The sequence below is a fragment of the Solanum verrucosum genome, unplaced genomic scaffold (genome assembly GCF_900185275.1).
Source record: "Solanum verrucosum unplaced genomic scaffold, falcon-dt-bn FXZP01000238.1, whole genome shotgun sequence".
NCBI classification, from domain to species: domain Eukaryota; kingdom Viridiplantae; phylum Streptophyta; class Magnoliopsida; order Solanales; family Solanaceae; genus Solanum; species Solanum verrucosum.
Genome location: NW_026020630.1, coordinates 1,621,811 through 1,645,119, shown reverse-complemented (window position 1 = coordinate 1,645,119; position 23,309 = coordinate 1,621,811). Strand labels below are relative to the sequence as shown.

The following is a 23,309-nucleotide window of genomic DNA, read 5'->3' as shown; positions in this document are numbered from 1 at the left end:
CTTCTTATACTTTTTGTTTCAACGGGGTTGGATTATTTCTTCGAGAGTTGATGCCTAGCCAGAGAAAGATATAACATTATATATCCATAGTAGACGACACCAATCAACACATTCACCATATACACTCATATTTGATCATATACACTCATATTTGATGTCAATCATGTGATATGGGCAATGTATTTGTAACATTATTTACTTAAGGATAATATTTATTATCTAAAAATAAATTTGAGACACAAAAAATAAAAAAAGACATTGAAGAAAGAATTATACACTATATTTATACCTTACAAATATTCAATTTGTAGGATTAAAAACAATGAATAGTCAGAGTAGTTTTTTTTTTTTTACAATGACTAGAATGAAAAAAAGAAATAAGAAAAGAAGGGAAAACAAGTATAATTGCAACTCCAAAAATTAATGAATTAATGATGTATCTTGTTGGAGGGTAAAATTGACCCTTCTAATCTGTCCATTATACAAACTTTTGTTTTCTTTACCTCTTATAGGAAAGTTACTAATATTACTAGTGTTGAATCCTGTTCGGTGCTATTGAGGAATATCTTCATTTTTGAGATATTAGTTAGAAACGTCTCGCTATTTCTTTCAAAGGCATTGTATATGTAACATCCGGCAAATTGAAATAACTTAGAAGAGGCTTAGAATTTGAAATTTTCATTTTTGGAAGGAATTTGAAAATCTGGAAAATTTTGGCTAGGTATGGAAAAGGTGAGTTTTTGGTCAACTTTGAACAGCCATAAATTCTATCTCAGGATGAATTAGGTGGAGTTCCAGTTATGGTTGCAAAGTTTGTGGAATGATCTTTCCAACGCCATCGAGTTTTCTCAATTCCGAGTTCGTATGAGCGAGTTATGGCCTTTGAAAGTTGGGCAGTCGGCAGGGAATCCGTCCGAAAATTTTAAGGGCATTTTGGTCTTTTCCCTAGTTTTTCTTTTGGGGTTATATTGTGTGTTAGGCTGATTTTGGATCATTTGTATCCCATTTTAAAAGGGTAAAAAGCTAGGGCTTGAGAAGAAGAAGAGAAGAAGGGGAAGAAGAAGAGAAGAAAGAGGAGATCAACTAGTTTCCGTCAAAGTCCCGTCGTGGAAATCGTCGGGGGTGATCCCTATCAAGGTATGTGAGTTCTTTGTGTGGGTTGATCCTTTCCCCCACACCCCAAGCTCATTTTTATGATTTGAGAAAAGATTGGATTTGTTGTTGAAGTTGTTAGTTGTTGTTGTTGAAGTTATTGTTGGTTGTGGGACATGATTGGGTTGTGTTTTTGAGTTGTAATCTATTGTATGTTGAGAGATTGATGATCCTTAGTGTTTGGGGTTAAATCCATTGAAGTAAGGATGGTTTAGAGTTGAAGAAAAAGGGGAGAAAAGTCGAGTTTTTCGGGGAAGGGACTGGCGCGTCGCGCCTGCCAGCGCGCCCCAAAGGGGACTCTGAGGTCCAGCCCTTGGGGCGGCGCGCCACTCAGAGCTCCAGCAGGGGGCTTCTGACCTTCAAGGGCTGGCGCTCCGCACCTTGCAGAGCGCCAATGACGCCATGTTCCCCCTTTCTTTCCATGCTTTCTCATGCATGTTCCTAGGTGTTATACCTATGTTCCCTAGTTGTTTCCAACGCTCCAAAGTGTTTCTAAACATCCCAAACTCATCTAAATACGTGTGATCATACACCTTGAATTCATAATTCAATTCAAGGCGAGTTAGTATCAAGCTAAGGTGAAGTTAGAGTCAAGTCAAGGAGTGTTAAGAAGTAAGTTCAAGCAAGTCCTCCAAGCTTTTCAAGAGTCGTTATTGAACATTCTAACTTCGTTTCAAGTTTCAAAGTCAAGCAAGAGTGTTGAGTTCCAAGTCAAGAAAAGAGTCTCAAGTTTCAAGTCGTGTAAGAGTCTTGGGTTTCAAGTTAAGTCAAGAGTTTAAAGTTGAGTCCATTTTCTCAAAAGCTATTAGGGAACTAAGTATTCCCGAAGAAGTTTATAAATGTTTTTTTCATTTAAGTAAGGAAGGAACCATGTTTTCCAAAAGAGCCTTTGGGCTAGGTATTGAGTAATTATCTCAATTAAAGAAAGATGTATTTAAAGCACTTATGAGCCAAAGTATTTTGGGAGTAGTATTGAGCACCGAATTGGGGACGCAAGTTCACATTAACTCAACTCTCCATAAGAATCATGCGCCAACATGGGACTTGACGTATCATTCTTTTTAGATGATTACGTAAGATTAAACTAGTGGATCTACTAAGCAATAGTAAGGTCCTATATCACGGCAAAGTATAGGATGGTCCTTGGGCAACGTGAGGTAAAACGTTGTATCATCACTATGGCTCATAGTGGTGGTTGTCGGTTAAAGAACCTCCCACAAAAGTTATATTACTTTTAAATAAGAAAAGTTGAGTTTGTTATTGTTTTATCATTAACGAGCTAAGTTGTTTACATTGTTTTACAAGCTAATTATATATTGCATGTGTCTTATTGCTTTATATTTTTGCGTTCAATTGTTCATGAGTCGAACAGAGGTAAGGTAAGTATTCTCTCATGTACTCCTTTCAAGCATAAGTTGAGGTTCAACTTTCCAACTCGTATACTCATACATTCCATGTACTGACGCCAGTTGGCCTGCATTTTATCATGATGCAGATACAGGTACCCCGGATCAGCATCCAACACGCCGTTGATCCAGCTGAGCACTCCAGAATCAGTGGTGAGCCTCCTTGCATTCCGGAGGACCCAATTATTTTGTGTACTTAGTTTTGTTCTATTAGGGTGTTGCGGGGTCTGTCCCAACATCCATCTCAGTATATTAGAGGCTTCATAGACAGACAGTCAGTCAGTTAGTATTGAGTCTCTCATTTATATGTATATATGTAAATATTCTATTTTGAGACTCGAGGTGCTTTTTGGCCAGTTTTGTATCAGTTAAGTTGTCTTATGACTTTGCATTGCATAAAGTTATTATGTTAAGTTAAGTTTCCGCTGAGTTAAGAAAGCCAGGCCAAGGGTTCGCTTGGGGCCAGCAATGGTCTCCGAGTGCTGGTCCCGCCCAGGGTGTAGGCTCGGGGCGTGACAAACTTGGTATCAGAGCACAGAGTTCAAGAGTCCTAGGGAGTCTATGAAGCCGTGTCTGTAAAGTCTTAGTTATCGGTGTGAAGTGCGCCGCATCTATAATTGGGAGACTATAACATTTAGGAAGATTTCTCACTTCTTTCACTCTCATCTCGTGCGTTAGAGTTGATCTCTAAAGAGTTTCTTTCTAATTCCGTGCTTGCGCGTGTTTTCAGATAATCATGCCTCCACGAAGAGTTAGTAGGGGGCGTCTTTCTAGACGTTATGCTGATGAGCAGGAGTTACCCTATGCACCGGGAGTGCAAGATCAAGGGGAAGTTTCTAATGCCGAGTTCAGAGAGGCAATTAGGATGTTGAGTCAAGCTGTTGCTAATCAGATTGGTCAACAAAGGGGGGCTCGATAGGAAGGAGCTGACATTTTTAGGATCCGTGAGTTCTTGGGGATGAATCCTCCGAGTTTCATGGGTTCGAGTACTACTGAGGATCCAGAGAACTTCATTAAGGAATTGAAGAAGATTTTTGATGTGATGCATGTGGCAGATACTGAGCGGGTTGAACTAACTGCGTATCAATTAAAGGATGTTGCTAGAACATGGTTCGACTAGTGGAAAGAGGGCAGAGCTGAGAATGCACCACCTGCGAGTTGGGCCCGTTTTGAGGAAGCTTTCTTGGGGAATTTCTTTCCTCGAGAATTGAGGGAGGCCAAGGTACGTGAGTTCCTCACACTTAAGCAGGAGTCTTTGAGTGTCCAAGAGTACAGTCTGAAGTTCACACAACTATCCCGCTATGCTCAGGAAATGGTGGCGGATATGAGAAATAGAATGAGCTTGTTTGTTGCTGGGCTGTCTTGGTTGTCAAGTAAGGAAGGTAGGGCTGCAATGCTTATAGGGGACATGGACATATCCAGGTTAATGGTCTACGTATAGCAGGTTGAGGATGAGAAGCTGAGGGACAGAGAAGAGTTCAGAAGTAAGGGAGCCAAGACCGGTAATGAGTCCGGGCAGCAGAAAAGTAATTCAAACCGTTCCTCTTTTCAGCAAAGGCAAAAGGGACCTGCTCCATCATCTACTAGAGCACCTGCACCCAGATACAGAGGTGAATTTAATGGCCAGAATTCGAAGGACTTCAAGGCTAGACCAACACAGTCCTCAGGTAGTGTGGCACAAGGAAGTAGTTCATTTCCTACATGTGCTAGGTGTGGTAGAACCCACCCGGGTAAGTGTCGGGATAGCTAGATAGGTTGTTTTAAGTGTGGGCAAGAGGGTCACTTCATGAAGGAATGTCCTAAGAATAAGCAAAGTAGTGGAAATTTGGGCAGTAGGTCCCAATCTTCTTCAGTTGCTCCCCCAGACAGGACGACACCTAGAAGAGCTACTTCTAGTACAGGCGGAGGAGCAAATCGCCTCTATGCAATCACCAGTCGTCATAAGCATGAGAACTCTCCAAATGTTGTCACTGGTATGATCAAAGTCTTTGCTTTTGATGTGTATGCTTTGCTAGACCTAGGAGCAAGTTTATCTTTCGTAACTCCTTATGTTGCAAATAAGTTTGATGTTCTTCCTGAAAGACTTTGTGAACCCTTTTGTGTTTCTACACCTGTTGGGGAATCTATTCTAGCGAAAAGAGTCTATCGTGATTGTCTTGTTTCTATCAATCATAAGAGCACCATGGCCGATTTGGTTGAGTTAGACATGGTAGAGTTTGATGTCATTCTAGGTATGGATTGGCTTCATGCCTGTTATGCATCATTAGACTGTAGAACTCGAGTGGTCAAGTTTCAGTTTCTGAATGAGCCAGCCTTAGAGTGGAATAGTAGTTCACCAGTGCCTAAAGGTCGTTTCATTTCGTACCTTAAGGCAAGAAAGTTAGTTTCGAAGGGTTGTGTCTATCACTTAGTCCGAGTTCATGACTCTAGTGTTGAGATACCTCATTTTCAATTGGTTCCTATAGTAAGAGAGTTTCCAGAAGTTTTTCCTGATGATCTACCCAAAATTCCTCCTGAGAGAGAAATAGATTTCGGTATAGATCTTATTCCAGATACTCGTCCTATCTCTATTCCGCCTTATAGAATGGCACCAGCAGAGTTGAAAGAGCAGTTGAAAGATCTCCTAGAAAAGGGCTTCAGACCGAGTGTCTCACCTTGGGGTGCTCCGGTCTTGTTTGTGAGAAAGAAAGATGGTTCCCTTAGGATGTGTATAGATTACCGCCAGTTGAATAAGGTTACCATCAAGAACAAGTACCCTCTTCCGAGGATTGATGATCTTTTCGATCAGCTTCAGGGTGCCACTTGTTTTTCAAAGATTGACCTCAGATCAGGCTATCATCAGTTAAGAGTAAGGGAGTGTGATATTCCAAAGACAACTTTCAGGACCCAGTACGGCATTATGAGTTTTTGGTCATGTCTTTTGGTTTGACCAATGCACCGGCCGCTTTCATGGACCTGATGAATAAAGTCTTCAAACCTTATTTAAATATGTTTGTTATCGTCTTCATTGATGATATACTAATCTATTCGAGGAATGAAGAAAATCATGCTAGTCATCTCAGAACAGTTCTTCAGACTTTGAAAGACAAGGAGTTGTATGCCAAGTTTTGTAAGTGTGAGTTTTGGCTTAAGTCTGTGGCATTCCTAGGCCACATTGTGTCTGGTGACGGAATTAAAGTAGATACTTGGAAGATTGAGGCAGTGCAGAATTGGCCTAGACCCACATCTCCAAAGAAATTAGGAGTTTCTTGGGTTTAGCTGGCTATTATAGAAGGTTTGTTGAGGGGTTCTCGTCTATTGCATCTCCTTTGACAAAGTTGACTCAGAAAGCAGTGAAATTTCAATGGTCTGAAGCTTGTGAGAAAAGCTTTTAGGAATTGAAAAAGAGTTAATTACAGCTCCAGTTTTGACGCTACCAGAAGGTACTCAAACTCTTGTGGTGTATTGTGATGCATCTAGAATTGGTTTGGGTTGTGTCCTAATGCAGAATGGCAATGTTATAGCTTATGCCTCTAGACAGTTGAAAGTTCATGAGAAGAATTACCCAACCCATGACTTAGAGTTAGCGGCTGTAGTGTTCGCTTTGAAGATATGGCGTCATTACTTGTATGGTGTGCATGTTGATATATTCCTGATTACAAGAGCCTTCAATATGTGCTTACTCAGAAAGAGCTTAATCTCAGATAGAGGAGGTGGTTAGAATTACTCAAGGAGTACGACCTGAGTATTATTTACCACCCAGGTAAGGAAAATGTTGTTGCTGATTCTTTGATCAGGTTGCCTATGGGTAGCACCGCCCATATTGAAGAAGGAAGGAGAGAGTTAGCAAAAGATGTGCACAGACTGTCATGCCTGGGAGTTAGACTTACAGATTCCGCAGAAGGAGGAATAGAAGTGGCGAGTAGGGCCGAGTCATCACTAGTGTCAGAAGTGAAAGAGAAACAAGATCAAGATCCCATTTTGCTTGAGTTGAAGGCAAATGTTCAAAAGCAAAGAGTATTAGCTTTTGAACAAGGGGCAGATGGTGCATTGAGATATCAAGGTAGATTGTGTGTACCTATAGTAGATGAACTCCAAGAAAAGATTATGGAGGAATCTCATAGCTCCAGATATTTCATTCATCCGGGTTCCACGAAGATGTATCGTGACTTGAGAGAAGTTTATTGGTGGAATGGCATGAAGAAGGCATTGCAGAGTTTGTTGCTAAGTGTCCAAATTGCCAACAAGTGAAAGTCGAGCACCAAAGGCCTGGTGGTTTGGCTCAAAGAATAGAACTTCCGGAATGGAAGTGGGAGATGATCAATATGGATTTCATCACCGGGTTGCCAAGGTCTCGCAGACAGCATGATTTTATTTGGGTAATTGTCGACAGAATGACAAAGTCAGCCCATTTTCTACCGGTAAAGACTACCAATACAGTAGAAGATTATGCCAAGTTACATGTTCAAGAGATAGTGAGACTTCATGGAGTCCCAACCTCCATTATTTCAGATAGAGGTGCACAGTTCACTGCACAGTTCTGGAAATCTTTTCAGAAAGGCTTGGGTTCGAAAGTGAACTTAAGTACCGCCTTTCATCCTCAGACTGATGGGCAAGAAGAGCGTACTATCCAGACTCTAGAAGATATGTTGAGGGCTTGTGTGATCGATTTCAAAGGTAATTGGGATGATCACCTACCTCTTATTGAGTTTGCCTACAATAACAGTTATCACTCTAGCATCCAGATGGCTCCGTATGAAACTCTTTATGGGAGACGATGTAGATCTTCTATTGAATGGTTTGAAGTTGGTGAAGCATAGTTGATAGGACCAGATTTAGTTCACCAAGCTATGGAGAAGGTGAAAGTGATACAAGAGAGGTTGAAAACGGCACAGAGTCGCCAAAAATCCTATACTGATGTTAGGAAAAGGGCGTTAGAGTTTGAAATAGATGATTGAGTATATCTGAAAGTTTCACCCATAAAAGGAGTTATGAGGTTTGGTAAGAAGGGGAAACTCAGTCCCCGTTATATTGGGCCTTACCGCATAGCCAAGAGAATTGGCAATGCTGCATATGAGTTGGAGTTGCCACAGGAACTAGAAGCGGTTCATCCGGTATTTCATATCTCCATGTTGAAGAAGTGCATAGGTGATCCTTCATTAATCCTATCGACTGGAAGTATCAAGGTCAAGGATAACTTATCTTATGAGGAGGTGCCTGTTCAGATTTTAGATCGTCAAGTTCGTAGGTTGAGAACGAAAGATGTAGCCTCAGTCAAGGTCCTATGGAGGAACCAATTTGTTGAGGACGCAACTTGGAAAGCCGAAGAGGACATGAAGAAGAGATATCCATATCTCTTTGAATCCAGAGGAAATGCAGATTAAGGTATTAATTTCCTTCGTAGTGCTCTTTTAATTATAATGAGCATGTTGTGGTTGTTGTTGTGTTTGCATGATTGCTTGTTGGGTGTTTGAGTTTGATGCTACACCCTTAGCTTTGTAAGAGTAACCTCATTCGAGGACGAATGTTTCCAAGGGAGAGATATTGTAATATCCGGCAAATTGAAATAACTAAGAAGAGGCTTAGAATTTGAAATTTTCATTTTTGGAAGGAATTTGAAAATCTGGAAAATTTTGGCTAGGTATGGAAAAGGTGAGTTTTTGGTCAACTTTGAACAGCCATAAATTCTAGCTCAGGATGAATTAGGTGGAGTTCCAGTTATGGTTGCAAAGTTTGTGGAATGATCTTTCCAACGCCATCGAGTTTTCTCAATTCCGAGTTTGTATGAGCGAGTTATGGCCTTTGAAAGTTGGGCAGTCGTCAGGGAATCCGTCCGGAAATTTTAAGGGCATTTTGGTCTTTTCCCTAGTTTTTCTTTTGGGGTTATATTATATGTTAGGCTGATTTTGGATCATTTGTATCCCATTTTAAAAGGGTAAAAAGCTAGGGCTTGAGAAGAAGAAGAGAAGAAGAAGAGAAGAAGGGGAAGAAGAAGAGAAGGAAGAGGAGATCAACTAGTTTCCGTCAAAGTCCCGTCGTGGAAATCGTCGGGGTGATCCCTATCAAGGTATGTGAGTTATTTGTGTGGGTTGATCCTTTCCCTCACACCCCAAGCTCATTTTTATGATTTGAGAAAAGATTGGATTTGTTGTTGAAGTTGTTGAAGTTGTTAGTTGTTGTTGTTGAAGTTATTGTTGGTTGTGGGACATGATTGGGTTGTGTTTTTGAGTTGTAATCTATTGTATGTTGAGAGATTGATGATCCTTAGTGTTTGGGGTTAAATCCATTGAAGTAAGGATGGTTTAGAGTTGAAGAAAAAGGGGAGAAAAGTCGAGTTTTTCGGGGAAGGGACTGGCGCGTCGCGCCTGCCAGCGCCCCCCAAAGGGGACTCTGAGGTCTAGCCCTTGGGGCGGCGCGCCACTCAGAGCTCCAGCAGGGGGCTTCTGACCTTCAAGGGCTGGCGCTCCGCACCTTGCAGAGCGCCAATGACGCCATGTTCCCCCTTTCTTTCCATGCTTTCTCATGCATGTTCCTAGGTGTTATACCTATGTTCCCTAGTTGTTTCCAACGCTCCAAAGTGTTTCTAAACATCCCAAACTCATCTAAATACGTGTGATCATACACCTTGAATTCATAATTCAATTCAAGGCGAGTTAGTATCAAGCTAAGGTGAAGTTAGAGTCAAGTCAAGGAGTGTTAAGAAGTAAGTTCAAGCAAGTCCTCCAAGCTTTTCAAGAGTCGTTATTGAACGTTTTAACTTCGTTTCAAGTTTCAAAGTCAAGCAAGAGTGTTGAGTTCCAAGTCAAGAAAAGAGTCTCAAGTTTCAAGTCGAGTAAGAGTCTTGGGTTTCAAGTTAAGTCAAGAGTTTAAAGTTGAGTCCATTTTCTCAAAAGCTATTAGGGAACTAAGTATTCCCGAAGAAGTTTATAAATGTCTTTTTTTCATTTAAGTAAGGAAGGAACCATGTTTTCCAAAAGAGCCTTTGAGCTAGGTATTGAGTAATTATCTCAATTAAAGAAAGATGTATTTAAAGCACTTATGAGCCAAAGTATTTTGGGAATAGTATTGAGCATCGAATTGGGGACGCGAGTTCACATTAACTCAACTCTCTATAAGAACCATGCGCCAACATGGGACTTGACGTATCATTCTTTTTAGATGATTACGTAAGATTAAGCTAGTGGATCCACTAAGCAATAGTAAGGTCCTATATCACGGCAAGGTATAGGATGGTCCTTGGGCAACGTGAGGTAAAGCGTTGTATCATCACTATGGCTCATAGTGGTGGTTGTCGGTTAAAGAACCTCCCACAAAAGTTATATTACTTTTAAATAAGAAAAGTTGAGTTTGTTATTGTTTTATCATTAACGAGCTAAGTTGTTTACATTGTTTTACAAGCTAATTATATATTGCATGTGTCTTATTGCTTTATATTTTTGCGTTCAATTGTTCATGAGTCGAGCAACGGTAAGGTAAGTATTCTCTCATGTACTCCTTTCAAGCATAAGTTGAGGTTCAGCTTTCCAACTCGCATACTCGTACATTCCATGTACTGACGCCAGTTGGCCTGCATCTTATCATGATGCAGATACAGGTACCCCAGATCAGCATCCAGCACGCCGTTGATCCAGCTGAGCACTCCAGAATCAGTGGTGGGCCTCCTTGCATTTCGGAGGACCCAATTATTTTGTGTACTTAGTTTTGTTCTATTAGGGTGTTGCGGGCTCTGTCCCAACATCCATCTCAGTATATTAGAGGCTTCATAGACAGACAGTCAGTCAGTTAATATTGAGTCTCTCATCTATATGTATATATGTAAATATTCTATTTTGAGACTTGAGGTGCCTTTTGGCCAGTTTTGTATCAGTTAAGTTGTCTTATGACTTTGCATTGCATAAAGTTATTCTGTTAAGTTAAGTTTCTGCTGAGTTAAGAAAGTCAGGCCAAGGGTTCGCTTGGGGCCAACAATGGTCTCCGAGTGCCGGTCCCGCCCAGGGTGTAGGCCCGGGGCGTGACAGTATAGGTTTATCAAACCAAATAAATCTCCAATAAATTGTGCTTTGGATTGGAGAACAATTTCGCTACCAGAAGAAAAAAAGTTTGATCATTCAAAAGAAATTCAAATGAGACCAAAGGAAAAAAAAACATAAACATTGGGTGCCTAAAGCCAAAATTTAGAAAAGATAATTAGTTTATTTAATTTGTTTATATATTTTATCCTTATTAATTCTTTAAAGATATTGTAATTGATTATAATTTAATAATTCATTTTTCTTTTTTAATTAACAGTATCACATTTCTTGTAATATTTTGTAAGACAAGAATAAACATATATAAATTATTGTACAATATATAACAAAATAAATGTTTAGATCTCTTTTATTGATTCTAGTTTTAAATTTTTTTTAACATAATCAATTGTTACATGAACTATCAAAATTTTCTTTTGATTATAAGACATTCAAGGTTAAGACAATATTTTTTTTAAAAAATAAATTATTTGAGAATCTAATTAGTTTGAGCATGAAATGTTTAATAAAACATCTCAAAGAATTGAAGACAATCTTATAAAGCCAATATTAAAACATAGTTGATTCAAATTGAAGTGAATTGGATAAATTAAGAAATCAAAAGTAACTATAAATTTAATTGTTAACGATTTTTAATTATAATTATATCAATAATAAAATTTCAAAAATATGTGCATAATAATTAGTAAGAGATTTGCAACAAACTATTAAGAAGATTTGAATTGATAGTAATAACAAATACATATTTTTTTTATATTCTACTTAGTAGGGTATTTTGTTTCTTCCAAGCGCGCATATTTCCTTCTTCATACTAGGTTCTCGCCTAGTCTCATCAGGACAAGACAAACATGGACAATACTAGAAATCATCATTCGAGGACACTTTTGAATTTCAACCCATAAAAGTTTGAATGGGTTTACAGGAATTAGACGATTTTCTCAGTTTTTTGTGTGTTAGCCTAATAATATTTTGGCGATATGTCTTTCGGACACATTTTTATCAAAACCCTTACAAGACCCTATGTAATGATAATAGGGGAGCAGTACATGTAACCTCAACATGATCTCCACTATTTCTTTAGCATGTAAGGGTAATTCAACATGATTTTTTCAATTTTTCGTATGGTCTACTATTCTACACTATACTTGTAATAAATAAAATGGACTAGAATCAAGGATCAAATCAAGCATTTAGCTAAAATAAACAGAAGGAAATACATTATTTGTATCTAAGTTCAAAGTATATAGAAAAAATATTGTTCAAATAAGTAAAGAGTCTAGAGAAGACGACGTGGCCAATATTGATGCCATTCATGTAACACCCCGTAACTAGAAAGAACTAAAAAGGAATTTTAAAAGAGGAAATAATCATTTTTGGAAAGAATTTAAAAATCTGGAAAATTTGTTAAGTGTGTTAAGTTGAGTTTTTGATCAACTTCAAACGACCATAACTTCTACCTCATGATGAGTTAGGTGTGTCTCCAGATATCGTAGGAAAGATCTTGGAACAATCTTTCTAACTCCACCGAGTTTGCGTGATTCTGAGTTCGTATGAGTGAGTTATTCCCATTGGAAAATGGGCAGTTCAAGTAAGGAAATGTCCAATTCGGATTTTTAAAGGGTAGTTTGGTCTTTTCCTTACCCAATTTATTTAATTCGTTTTAATGAATTAATTAAGGGTCAAAACTGAATTTGTTCAGTTTAGAAAACATTGGAAATCTACGCTGGGGCTTGGAGAAAAGAGAAAAGAGGAGAAAGGAGAAGAAAGTTCAAGTTTCGACGTCTTCGTAAGGAATCGCTTGTGGAATTCGTCAAGGGGTGATCCCTACGAGGTATGTGAGATCACATAGCATTGGGTTAGTTCACCCACGCGCCAAGCATGTTTAATTTAGAGTATTTTCGTCATAAAAAGATTGAGAATTAGATGTTCTTGGTAGTTGTTCTTGAATTGATTTCGTTCTTGAATATGAGTTGGGATTAAGGAGTTTCTTGATGTTAAAGTGTTGTTTCCTTGAGTTGTGTATATGATTTGGGTACATGAATCTAAAGTGAATTTTAGAAAAAAGAATTGGATTAAAATGATTTAGGATCAGAAAACGAGTTGTAAAATTCGTCAGACGCACCTGGGGAGGGCTAGGCGCGTCGTGCCCTGATAGCGCCAGAGAGGTTGGGGCGGCGCGCCTGCAGTGCACCCAAAAGGAGCCCCAGAAAGAAGGGGCTGGCGCAGCGCGCCAAGGACGTGCCCGGATCGTCGTTTTTCACCAGTTTTTCGTCGTTTATCCTATTTAAGTCCTTCTAAAGTGTACTAACATTTTCCATTGATTCTAACTACTCTAAATGACTTCTAAACATCTAGAAATCATCCAGAAACATGAATCATAACCTTGAATCCATAAATTCAAATTAAAGGAAAGTCAAGAGCCAAGTCTAGGAAGTTCTTAAAGTCTTTTCAAGAAGTCTTTTGCAAATGCTTTTAACTTTGTTTTAAGACTTAAAGTTCAAGTTGAGTAAAGAGTAAAGAGTAAAGAGTAAAGTTTGAAGTTCATTTCTTCAAAGAAAGTATATGGGGACTATGTATTCCCAAAGAGTTTAAAATGTTTTCACATTTAAATAGGAACGGAAACTGAGATTTTCAAAGAGCCTTTGAGCTAGTTTTCAGAAAAGAGTAATCACTTTCTAAATGAAGCAAGGGAGGAAACTTTGATTTCCAAGATAGCCTTTGAGCTAAGTTTTTGAACAATTATCTCAAATCACAGAAAGAAGTATGTTTTTAAACATAAGAGCTAGTATCATATTTTGGGAGTAGTATTGAGCACCGATATGGGGGAGAGTTCAGACAAATTAAACTCCCCCATAAATCATGTAGTCATCATGGGTTAAAAAGGGTCATACTTTTTAGATGATTCCTTTAGTGTTTTTTAGCATAAACTATTGGATCCACTTAGTAGTTCAGGTTCTATACACTCGGCAAGGTATAGGACTGCCCTGACATCGTGAGGCAAAACGTTGTATCATCACAATAGCTCTTAAGTGATGGTTGTCGGTTAGAGAAACTCCCACAGAAGTAATTGTATTCTTATATACACAGTTTATTTGTATTTTTACATACATTTCAAAGTTATATGTTTCTTTGCATACATATAGAGTTGACATTATGTTTTTAAACAGTTTTTCTTTATATTGCACTTACTTTAAACTACGTTATATTGAAATGAATTCAGTTATGTTAAGTGAGTTAAGCCATGTAAGTTCTTCAGTTCCCTTCAAGCTTAAGTTATGTTTAGCATTCAAACTCGTATACTCGTACATTCAATGTACTGATGTCAGTTGGCCTGCATCTTTTTATGATGCAGATGCAGGTAACCAGGATCAGTATCCAACGCATCGTTGATCCAGTTGAGCACTCAGAGTCTTGTGGTGAGCCTCCTTGCTGCCGGAGGATCCCTTTTATTGCTTTCAATTTTATTAGTTGGTTCATTAGGATGTCGTGGGCTTGTCCCGACATCCATCTCAGTTGTTTAGAGGCTTCATAGATAGACAGTCAGATGTTAGTTCTTTAGTCTTTTCATTGTCATTATCTTATGTTGAGACTTAAGTTTGCCTTAACAGGCCAGTTGATTGTTCTTTTATAACATTCCAGTTTATTTCATAGATGTATGTTTGATGAGTTAAGTCTTCCGCTGAGTAAGTAAGTCAAGTCAAGGGTTAGCTTGAGGCTAGCAATGGTTCTCGAGTGGCAGTCCCGCCCAGGGTGTAGGCTCGGGGCGTGACAATTCATAAGGAAAAAATTTGAAGCATTGTGTTGGCCTATAGACAAGTTGTGCAACATCCATCTCAAAGTTATAACAAATAATCTTATGAAGAAAACCCAAATAAAACATGTGTGGAACAGTAGGATGAATCGCCATACTCGTCATCTCAAACCAATTATAGCCCTCAAGTCCAAAATCCTCCGGGCATTGTAGAACAGTGTTGGCTACATTTCAACCATAGTTCTTAACCCATACTGTATCTCGACTATGAATATTTCTCGCAAGTACCACACAATGATGTTTGCCTCAAATATAATATTCAACGCAAAATACAATGCAATTTTAAGCCTACCTCGTATCTTTCAACAGCTTCTCTTACGTACAAAGGAACAGGTTCATTTAGAGCTTGATGCATGACATAAATCAAACCATCTAAAGAGACCATCCCTCAATTTATTCCCAATCTGTTACTTGAACCTTCTTGCAAATGCAATGATTTCTAATCTTGTAAGTTGTATGATCACACATCCATCTTGGCATTCTCATCTCTATGGCATTCATCTTGTGAATGTGATGAACTATAGCTGAATTGTTTGCATTTTAACTCTGCAATCTCATCTAATTGTCATTCTTATGTTGACTATGCATATATTCACTCTTACTTCTACTTATCCTAAAACCATAAACTCTCCATAGTTCAACCTTTTGATTGACGCCCTCACTTGTTTCATCAATTAGCACAATATCGACAACCAGGAACTTCATCTACCATTGTGTTGGTTAGCTCATCCACAAGTACGGCCTCAATGTCGTCGATCCCTAGTGTAAACCCACAATTAATTATAGGGAACTCTATTGCATCATCTACTAGTGATAGCTTCTTCGTACATCTCCTATATGACATTTATTTATTTGATATGAATTCACTTTTCTCCAACACCCACCAAACGACCTTCCTTGGTCCTTCCTCTAGCAATAAACTTCCATCAATCTCCTTAGGAAAAGTATAGTATAGTCTTCGTTGTGGATCCACAGACACAAATCCGAATTAGTGAACTTTGGTAATTAGTTTACAATTTATTGTTCCATCATATGACTACACTGGTGTTATGTTGTTGTAAAGTTTCATTATATGACTCAAAAGTTTAATGCCACAAATTCTGGTTTCTACATGATTTTACATGATTCTCTTAGCTTTATCCAACAATTAAATTCTGGAGTCATCAACTCAGATGACCTGGGTGTCATTTGCACCAAAGCAAAAAGTGATTATGCAGGTTGGGAATATGTATTTTTTTTTTACCCCGATCCCACCTTTTTGTTGCTTTGGTGACTCAAATTCACAATCTTATCCTCTTGTCTAGGAATATGTATTAATTTCTGCATTGCAACTAAATTATCTGAGGTACAAGGTCAAGAGTTTCACTAATTCTAACTCTCTGAGGGATCGATCAGGTTAATAGTGAAGGAGATACAATATACATATATATTCTTATATGTTAAGAGTATATTAGCCCAAACTTTGAGAAAATTGAAAACCAGATAATGAAATATGCACTTCAAAATAATTAGCTAGAATAGAAACAAGGAATACCATTAATTGTATCTAAGTTCAAAGTATATAGAATAAGTATTATTCAAATAAGTAAGAATAGTTTACAGAAGACGACGTGGCCATTGATACCATTCAAAAGGAAACAATTTGTAGCGCTTCATCGTTGGACCTCCTGAAAAAATATTGACAAGTTGTGCAACATCCTTCTCAAAGTCATAAGAAATAATATTACGCTGAAAACCCAAATAAAATATGTGTGGGACAGTAGGATGGATCACCATGTTACTCAACTCAATGTGAGGATAGCCCTCAACTCCAAAATCCTCCGGACATTGTAGAACAGTGCTTTTTACATTTCCAACATACTTCTTAACCCATACTGCATCTCGATTACGAATATTGCTAGCAAGGTACCACACAATGACGGTTCCCTTGAATATAATATTCAATGCAAAATACAATCCACCAGCTGATGATCCAAGATAACCACAACCTATTCCTCTCTCCATATCTTCAGGCAATTTCAAATCCCAGAAAGACTTGTGGATACTATCATAAACAGTTATCTGTAATGAATCATCATACCAACAGAATACTCCATCGATGACACTAGCCGATGGTGACTTCGTAAGGGTACAAGGAAACAGTCTTATAGGTACATCAAGAATAATCTTATTTGCAGTCCACACATTAGTTTCAGAAGAGAAACTTTCGATGGTTACAGCCAACTGTAAAGCAAACTGCAGAGGTTTTGCAGGTATTGCATACCGAACTATAGTGAAGGAGATAATATCTTTATTATCACGGTTATCTACTTTACAAATAAATCCAATAGGTGGTGGATTATAGTCATCGTTCTCCATGCAGATTTGAGTTTTTGGGAGAATCAATAATTGCCTTGTGGCAGGATTATAAACATAGTAATGAACCTTTTTCACATTGCAAAGAAGAAACCCATTGGATGCTGCAACAAGACATGCATTGCGATGCAAAAGATTGTATAATGACTCATCGAAAGTGCCATCAATCACTGATTGAGACGACAAGAAAAAGCGTAACTCACGCTGAATCTCTGAATGTTGACAAAAGAAACCAACTAGATATGGTTTTTGGTTCCATCGTCTGCAACGGCAATCAGCAATGTACTTTTCCCAACACTTGGATACACATTTAAACTTTGCCAGACATTTTGAAGGCAAAAAATCCAATATTTTTATCATAATATCTTCACAAATCTCCTCCTTTGCATACTTTCTCATATGAGACACACGATTCATACTCGCAAATTCACAGACGATAATGCTTTCAATGCAGAATCGTTACAGAGATGTGAAAGGAAAATATTTTATTTATAAACTCTTGTATTTCTTAAATATTTTATTCTGTAACATCCCTATATTTATAGTAGTAAAAACCAAATTAAACTTGGAATTGGAATTGGAATAGGAATCACTCTAACTAACAAATCCTAATTAAACATAAATAAACAAACACCATAAATAACAAATTCCTAAAATTCCTAACTAACAAATCCTAATTAAACATAAATAAGTAAACACCATAAATAACAAATCCTAATCAAATTATGATTCCTACTGGAACTTTAAATTATTATTTCCAACAAGATGAATTTTTATATTGACCAACCCAATCCAATTGAAACTTGTTTGGGGATCGGAAAAACCGCTTTCTATACAGAATCGTTACAAATATGAGATTTTTATACTGACCAACCCAATCCAAATTTGCTTGGGATCGAAAAAACCCTAATGGGCACAATTTGGGTTTTTCTTTTTTGGTGGAATAGCCTTTTATGGTAGTAATAATATATACTATAATTTCTATTCTATTATTCTTCCTACTATATAGAAGCATGAAAGGTTAGGACGAACTCTCAAAATTAATTTGGATGAACTGTCAAAAGCCTCATCGCTTTCGGACGATTTCTTTGTGAAATTCTTACGTAACCCTCTGTAGGGAGTTGAGGAAGTAGTAAGTATAGTCTCACAATTTTTAGAGTCCATTTTGGACATTTAGGGACAATATACAAGAATTAAGCAATTTTCTCAATTTTTTGTGTGTGTTAGCCCATAAATATTTTGGTGATATGACTTTCGGATGATTTCTTTGTGAAACTCTTATAGAACCCTCGATAGGGAGTTGGGGGAGTACATAACGTCAGTCTTATAACTTTAGAGTCCGTTTTGAGCATTTAGGGGCTAATTAATTACACGAATTAGTCAATTTTCTCAAGTTTTCATGTGTGTTAGCCCATGAATATTTTGGTGATATGGCTTTCGGACGATTTCTTTGCGAAACCTTTACGGAACCCTCTGTAGGAAGTTGGGGGAGGACTACATACAGTCTCATAATTTTTAGAATCCATTTTGAGCATTTAGAGCCAACTTACCGGAATTAGACAATTTTCTCAATTTTTCGTGTGCCTCAGCCCATGAATAATTTGGTGATATATCTTTCAACACATTTTTTTTTTCAAAATCCTTATGAGACCCTACGTAATGAGTACATATAATCTTGCCATGATCCCTACTATTTTTTTAGCATGTAAGGACCATTCAACATGATTTAGACGATTTTTTCAATTTTTCGTAGGCACTATTCTACTTTCTACTTGTAAAATAGACTAGAATCAAAGATCAAATCAAGCATTTAGCCAAAATAGAAAGAAGGAATTAAATCATCTGTATCTAAGTTTAAAGTATATAAAATAAATATTGTTCAAATAAAGTAGGAGCCAACAGTAGACAATAGTTTTCCGTCTCCATATCTTCAGGCAATTAAAGCCCAGAAACACTAGTGGATGATCTGTGGTGAATCATCAAGCCAACAGAATACTCCATCTATGAGGCGGTGCGAGACGGGGCGGGGGCGAAGCGGGTTAAGTTTACCCTGCAAAAATTTTAATCCGTCCTGCATAATATTTTTTTTCATTTCAACTCGCCCCGCCCGCATAGATCCGTCCCATATGAACCCACCCTGCATAAATGTTTAATATTTTTCTTTTTTAGTTAAGTTTGATATTAAAATTAAAATTCATAAAAATATATATATTTTTTCATTAACTTATATTAATTTAATTGATAGACTTATAATTTTATTTTTTAGAAGTCAATTGGGAAGCATGTAAGAAATTATATTAGTTTTGATTGAACAATTTTCATTTACTATCTTGAATATTTTAGTAACAAAGAGATTATCTTACCTCTATCACTCTTATAATATGTAAAAACTTAAAACTAAATTTGAACCCGCATAAAATTGTATATAAACCCGCCCGCCCCACATTAATTTTTTTTAAAAACCACTTCAAGCCCCACATCCCTCTCCTCTCCTCTCCGCCCTGCACAACCTTAAATCCGCACCATTCTGCATAGCCTTAAGTCCGCCTCACACCGCATCCGTCCTGCCCCATAGTCATCCTTACCCACATTAGTTTCAGAAAAACTTTCCAGGGCTATAGTGAACTGTGAATCAAAATATGGAGGTATTGCATACCTCACAAATAAATCCAACAGCTGTATTGTCATCCTCCATGCAAATTTGAGTTTTAGGAAGAGCCAAAAATTGCCTTGTGACAGGACTATAAACATAATAATGAAACTTTTTCACATTTTGTAGGAAAGAAAACAAAACAAAACTTGACATGACTTGGTCTGATATTGAGAAAAAAAACTCTATTATACTTGGGTAGTACACCCGAGATCAAATCAACCCGATATTTATATATAATTTTTAAATTTACTTTATATATAAAAGTATTTACTTTGATATAATTTTTAAATATTTCTTATAGTTTTTCATAATTTTTATCTTTTAATATATTATTTCTAGTTTTTGAGACTTGGAATTTTGATAGGTCCAATAAAGGTTACAAATTGAAGTGAAATAGACAATTAAGACTTGAACTATTAAAACATGGTTGATTCAAATTGAAGTGAAATAGACAATTAAGAAATCAAAAGTAATTGTAAATTTAATAGTCTACTATTTTTAATTACAATAACATCAATAATGACTTTTCAAAGATATGTGCATCAATTTGTCGGTTGACACATTTCTATATTTAGTAATAATTTATATTTAAAATATTCATTTTACTCTTATTAAATTATTTATAGTCACACAAATATTAAAAATCTGTCCTTTTTTCTTAAATTTCGAGTCAAATCAAAACAAATTACATAAATTAAGACGAAAGACTGGAGATTTTGTGTCGCACTAAATAATAAATATATTGCATAGTAGCCAATACACAATCTACACTTAATAAATAATGTCATCAGTGATTGCTTCTAGGAACACAATCCTGTATACTACTGTTGACACCCAATTTTGGCCTAACATTTTTAAAATTCGTAACTTTTAAGTTTTATTTATCTAATGGTTCAAAATATTATTTTTTTATAATTTTAAATAAGTTTATCGATAACTATCTTTATTTATCAAAATGTAGAGTTTTTTATCAGTTAATTTTAAAATTACATTTTTTACATGTCACTAGTACGTTCATTATATTTATTTTAATTCATTTTATTTATTACATTTGTTAATATTGATATTTTGCATAATATAAAAATTCATTCAAATACAAATATTTTACTTGATCGATAATTTTGGGCCACAATCAGAAACCCAAAAATTGAGCCCATTTAACAATTATTTCATATATAGATTTAGGTTAGGTTAAAAATAGGGGGCGGGGGCATACTTTTAGGAATAAGAATTTTCAGATTGTTTATTGGCAAAAGGGGTTTCTCATTGTTTAGTATTTTTCCGGTGAGCTCACCGGACTCCACCAGTCCACCACCACTAATGACTCCTCAATCTTTCCCTCACTCCCATTTCCCAACAGCCATCCATTCTCCTCTCTTTCTCCCCACTGCCAGCGAACCAGCAAGCAAACAACCACCAGGTTACCACCCAAAACCCACCTCCGTTAATCACTTTTTTACGGCCAAAACTCCACCGAACCACCCAGACCCCTTTTCCCTCTATCTTTTCCTACCAAGACCCATCAGAAAGCCACCAAAACCCATCAGAAAACCAGACCCAAAACCCCCTTCGTTTTCCCATTTTTCGGCAGCAGCTCCGGCAAGGAGCTCAAAGCTCCGATGAACCAGAGCTGAACAACACCAGTTCCCTACCCCTCACCCTTTTACGATTTTTATTTTCGTTTTACAGGTACTTCAGTGAGCTACGAGCTCTTTTTCGGCAACCAGTGACTCAGGAGAACAACCAGCTGACCAGAAACGACCCCAAACCCCAACCAAGCGACCCTTATTTCCTCCTCAAAACCACCAGATCCCCCCGCCAGAACACCACCAAAACAGACCCACAACAAGCTCACAGCCACCCATCACAACCCATTTTCCCCTTCTTGCTCGCTACCCCCAGACCAACGAACAGTAAAAAGACAAAGCACCACTACAAACCAGTCCTCAAACAGCGGCTCCACCACTCCTAAACAACCAAAAATGCCATTTCCGGCAAGGAGCACGAAGCTCGAACAACAGCAACCAAGCACGACTCCGTCGTGATTCCAACACCGGCGAACTCCCAATTCCAGTGAACCATCAGACTAACCAGACCCACATCGAAACCCATTGCAAACAGTTGTTCAAACCAGAAATGCAACAACTCAAACTCCGATAACCCCTCTTTCACTTTGTTTTTCTTTTCATTTCCAGATCTGGCCGGAGGGGTTCAACTTCCGGCCACCTCTATCTTTATATTTTTTTTTCTCAAGTTCATATGTTTTTTATTGTTGATTCTTTCAAGTTTTGGGACTGATTTCTTTTTTTTTCAGTGAATTTTGTTTATAGTTTGGTATAGCCTTATGTTATTGTTTGTTTCGTCTCTATTTGATATTGTTGTTCTTCATGCACGTCTTCCCAGATTGTGTTTTGCTTTGCCATGATTATAATACTATGATTTGCTTTAATATACTTTATTTTATTTATTTTTTAAATAATGGATATCACTGTTTTGTCTTTTTGTTAATGAACCCTTTTATATTTGGTTTGGTTGGTTAATTTTATTCATTGCACATTGTTTGCCTATTTACATAGATCATGTTACTGCATTATCATTATTTAATTGTTATTGTTTTGTCAAGTTGTTAACCGTTGGTGCTTGTTGTTGTTGTTGTTATTATTATTATTATTATTATTATTTTGTTATGTTATTATAGTTTGATAGTTATATTGACGTGTGGTTATTATTATTTAGTTATTGTTTTAATGTTTCGTTACTTTGATATTATTATAGTTTTGAATTGTCGTACTTGTTTTATATCATTTCTTGTTGGTTTCATATGAGTTTATGTTAAAATTTTATTCGTTAATTGGCTAATGAAAAAATCTCTCCGTCGGTTTTGGAGGTCTCCCCATTTTAAAAGACGAAAATTTAGTTTAAGTTTATATAAGTTTTATGTTAAAATTGGCCAATGAAAAAATCTCTCCGTCGATTTTGGAGGCCTCCACATTTTAAAAGACGAAAATTTAGTTTAAATTTATATAAGTTTTATGTTAAAATTGGCCGATGAAGAAATTATCGTCGATTTCTAAGGCCTCCTATGTTAATAAGACGGGTTTTTATTTTTAAGTTAGTATTTGATTCATTTATTTTTATTCATATATATTTAGTACTAACATTTTTACTAAGTGTCTTTACAGGTATTCCGAAGTCACTTCTCATCGAAGCCATTTGAATAAAGTTCGAATACTATATTCATTATTAAGTATTTGTTGACGTTAGACAAATATAAGGTCATTTCTCATATTACTTGTTTACTTTTTTTATTTGTGTATATTGCATGTTTGTTATATTTTGTATACTATTTTTATCTCCTCCTCAATTTGAAAAAAAAGAATTCAATCGGGATCCACATTTGTGAATTTCGAAGGATGCCTAACCTCTTCCCTTCGGATTAACTTGAATCTCTTACTTAGAATCTCTTGGTTTCGTAGATCATTTAATTGGTTTCCTAGTTTTTCCTAAAATTAGGTGGCGACTCCTTTAAAATTCTTATTTTCTTAAAATTCTTTTAAAATTGAATCAATTGATTACTTATTGAGTCACCACGACGTTTCGCCCTATTCGAATAAAGTAGGGATGTAAACAGAATGGCGACTCCGCTGGGGATATAGAGGTTCTGATCATTATGAGTTCATTTTTTCAAATTGAGGAGTTATTATTTTATTATGTTATTCATTATATCTTGTATATTTTGTTGATTATTTGTATATTATATTTGTTATTTAGTCATTATTTGTTTAAACTTTATATACATTGTCATTGCATTTCATGGCATTTTCTGTTGTATGTATAGTATATTAAAGGACGGTTTTGCGGAACCGCAGTCGGATTTTTTTATACTCAACTCTTTTTCGAAATGATCGGCAATTTATTAGTTC

At 36.8% G+C, this 23,309-nt stretch overlaps 1 protein-coding gene across 1 annotated transcript; it reads right to left on the bottom strand.

Annotated features, from left to right (window-relative positions):
- Nucleotides 1–15,974: 15,974 nt before the first annotated feature.
- Nucleotides 15,975–17,150, bottom strand: LOC125811872 (F-box protein At5g03970-like). Its single transcript, XM_049491421.1, has one exon. The coding sequence runs from the start codon at nt 17,148–17,150 to the stop codon at nt 15,975–15,977; it is 1,176 nt and encodes a 391-aa protein (XP_049347378.1).
- Nucleotides 17,151–23,309: the final 6,159 nt, after the last annotated feature.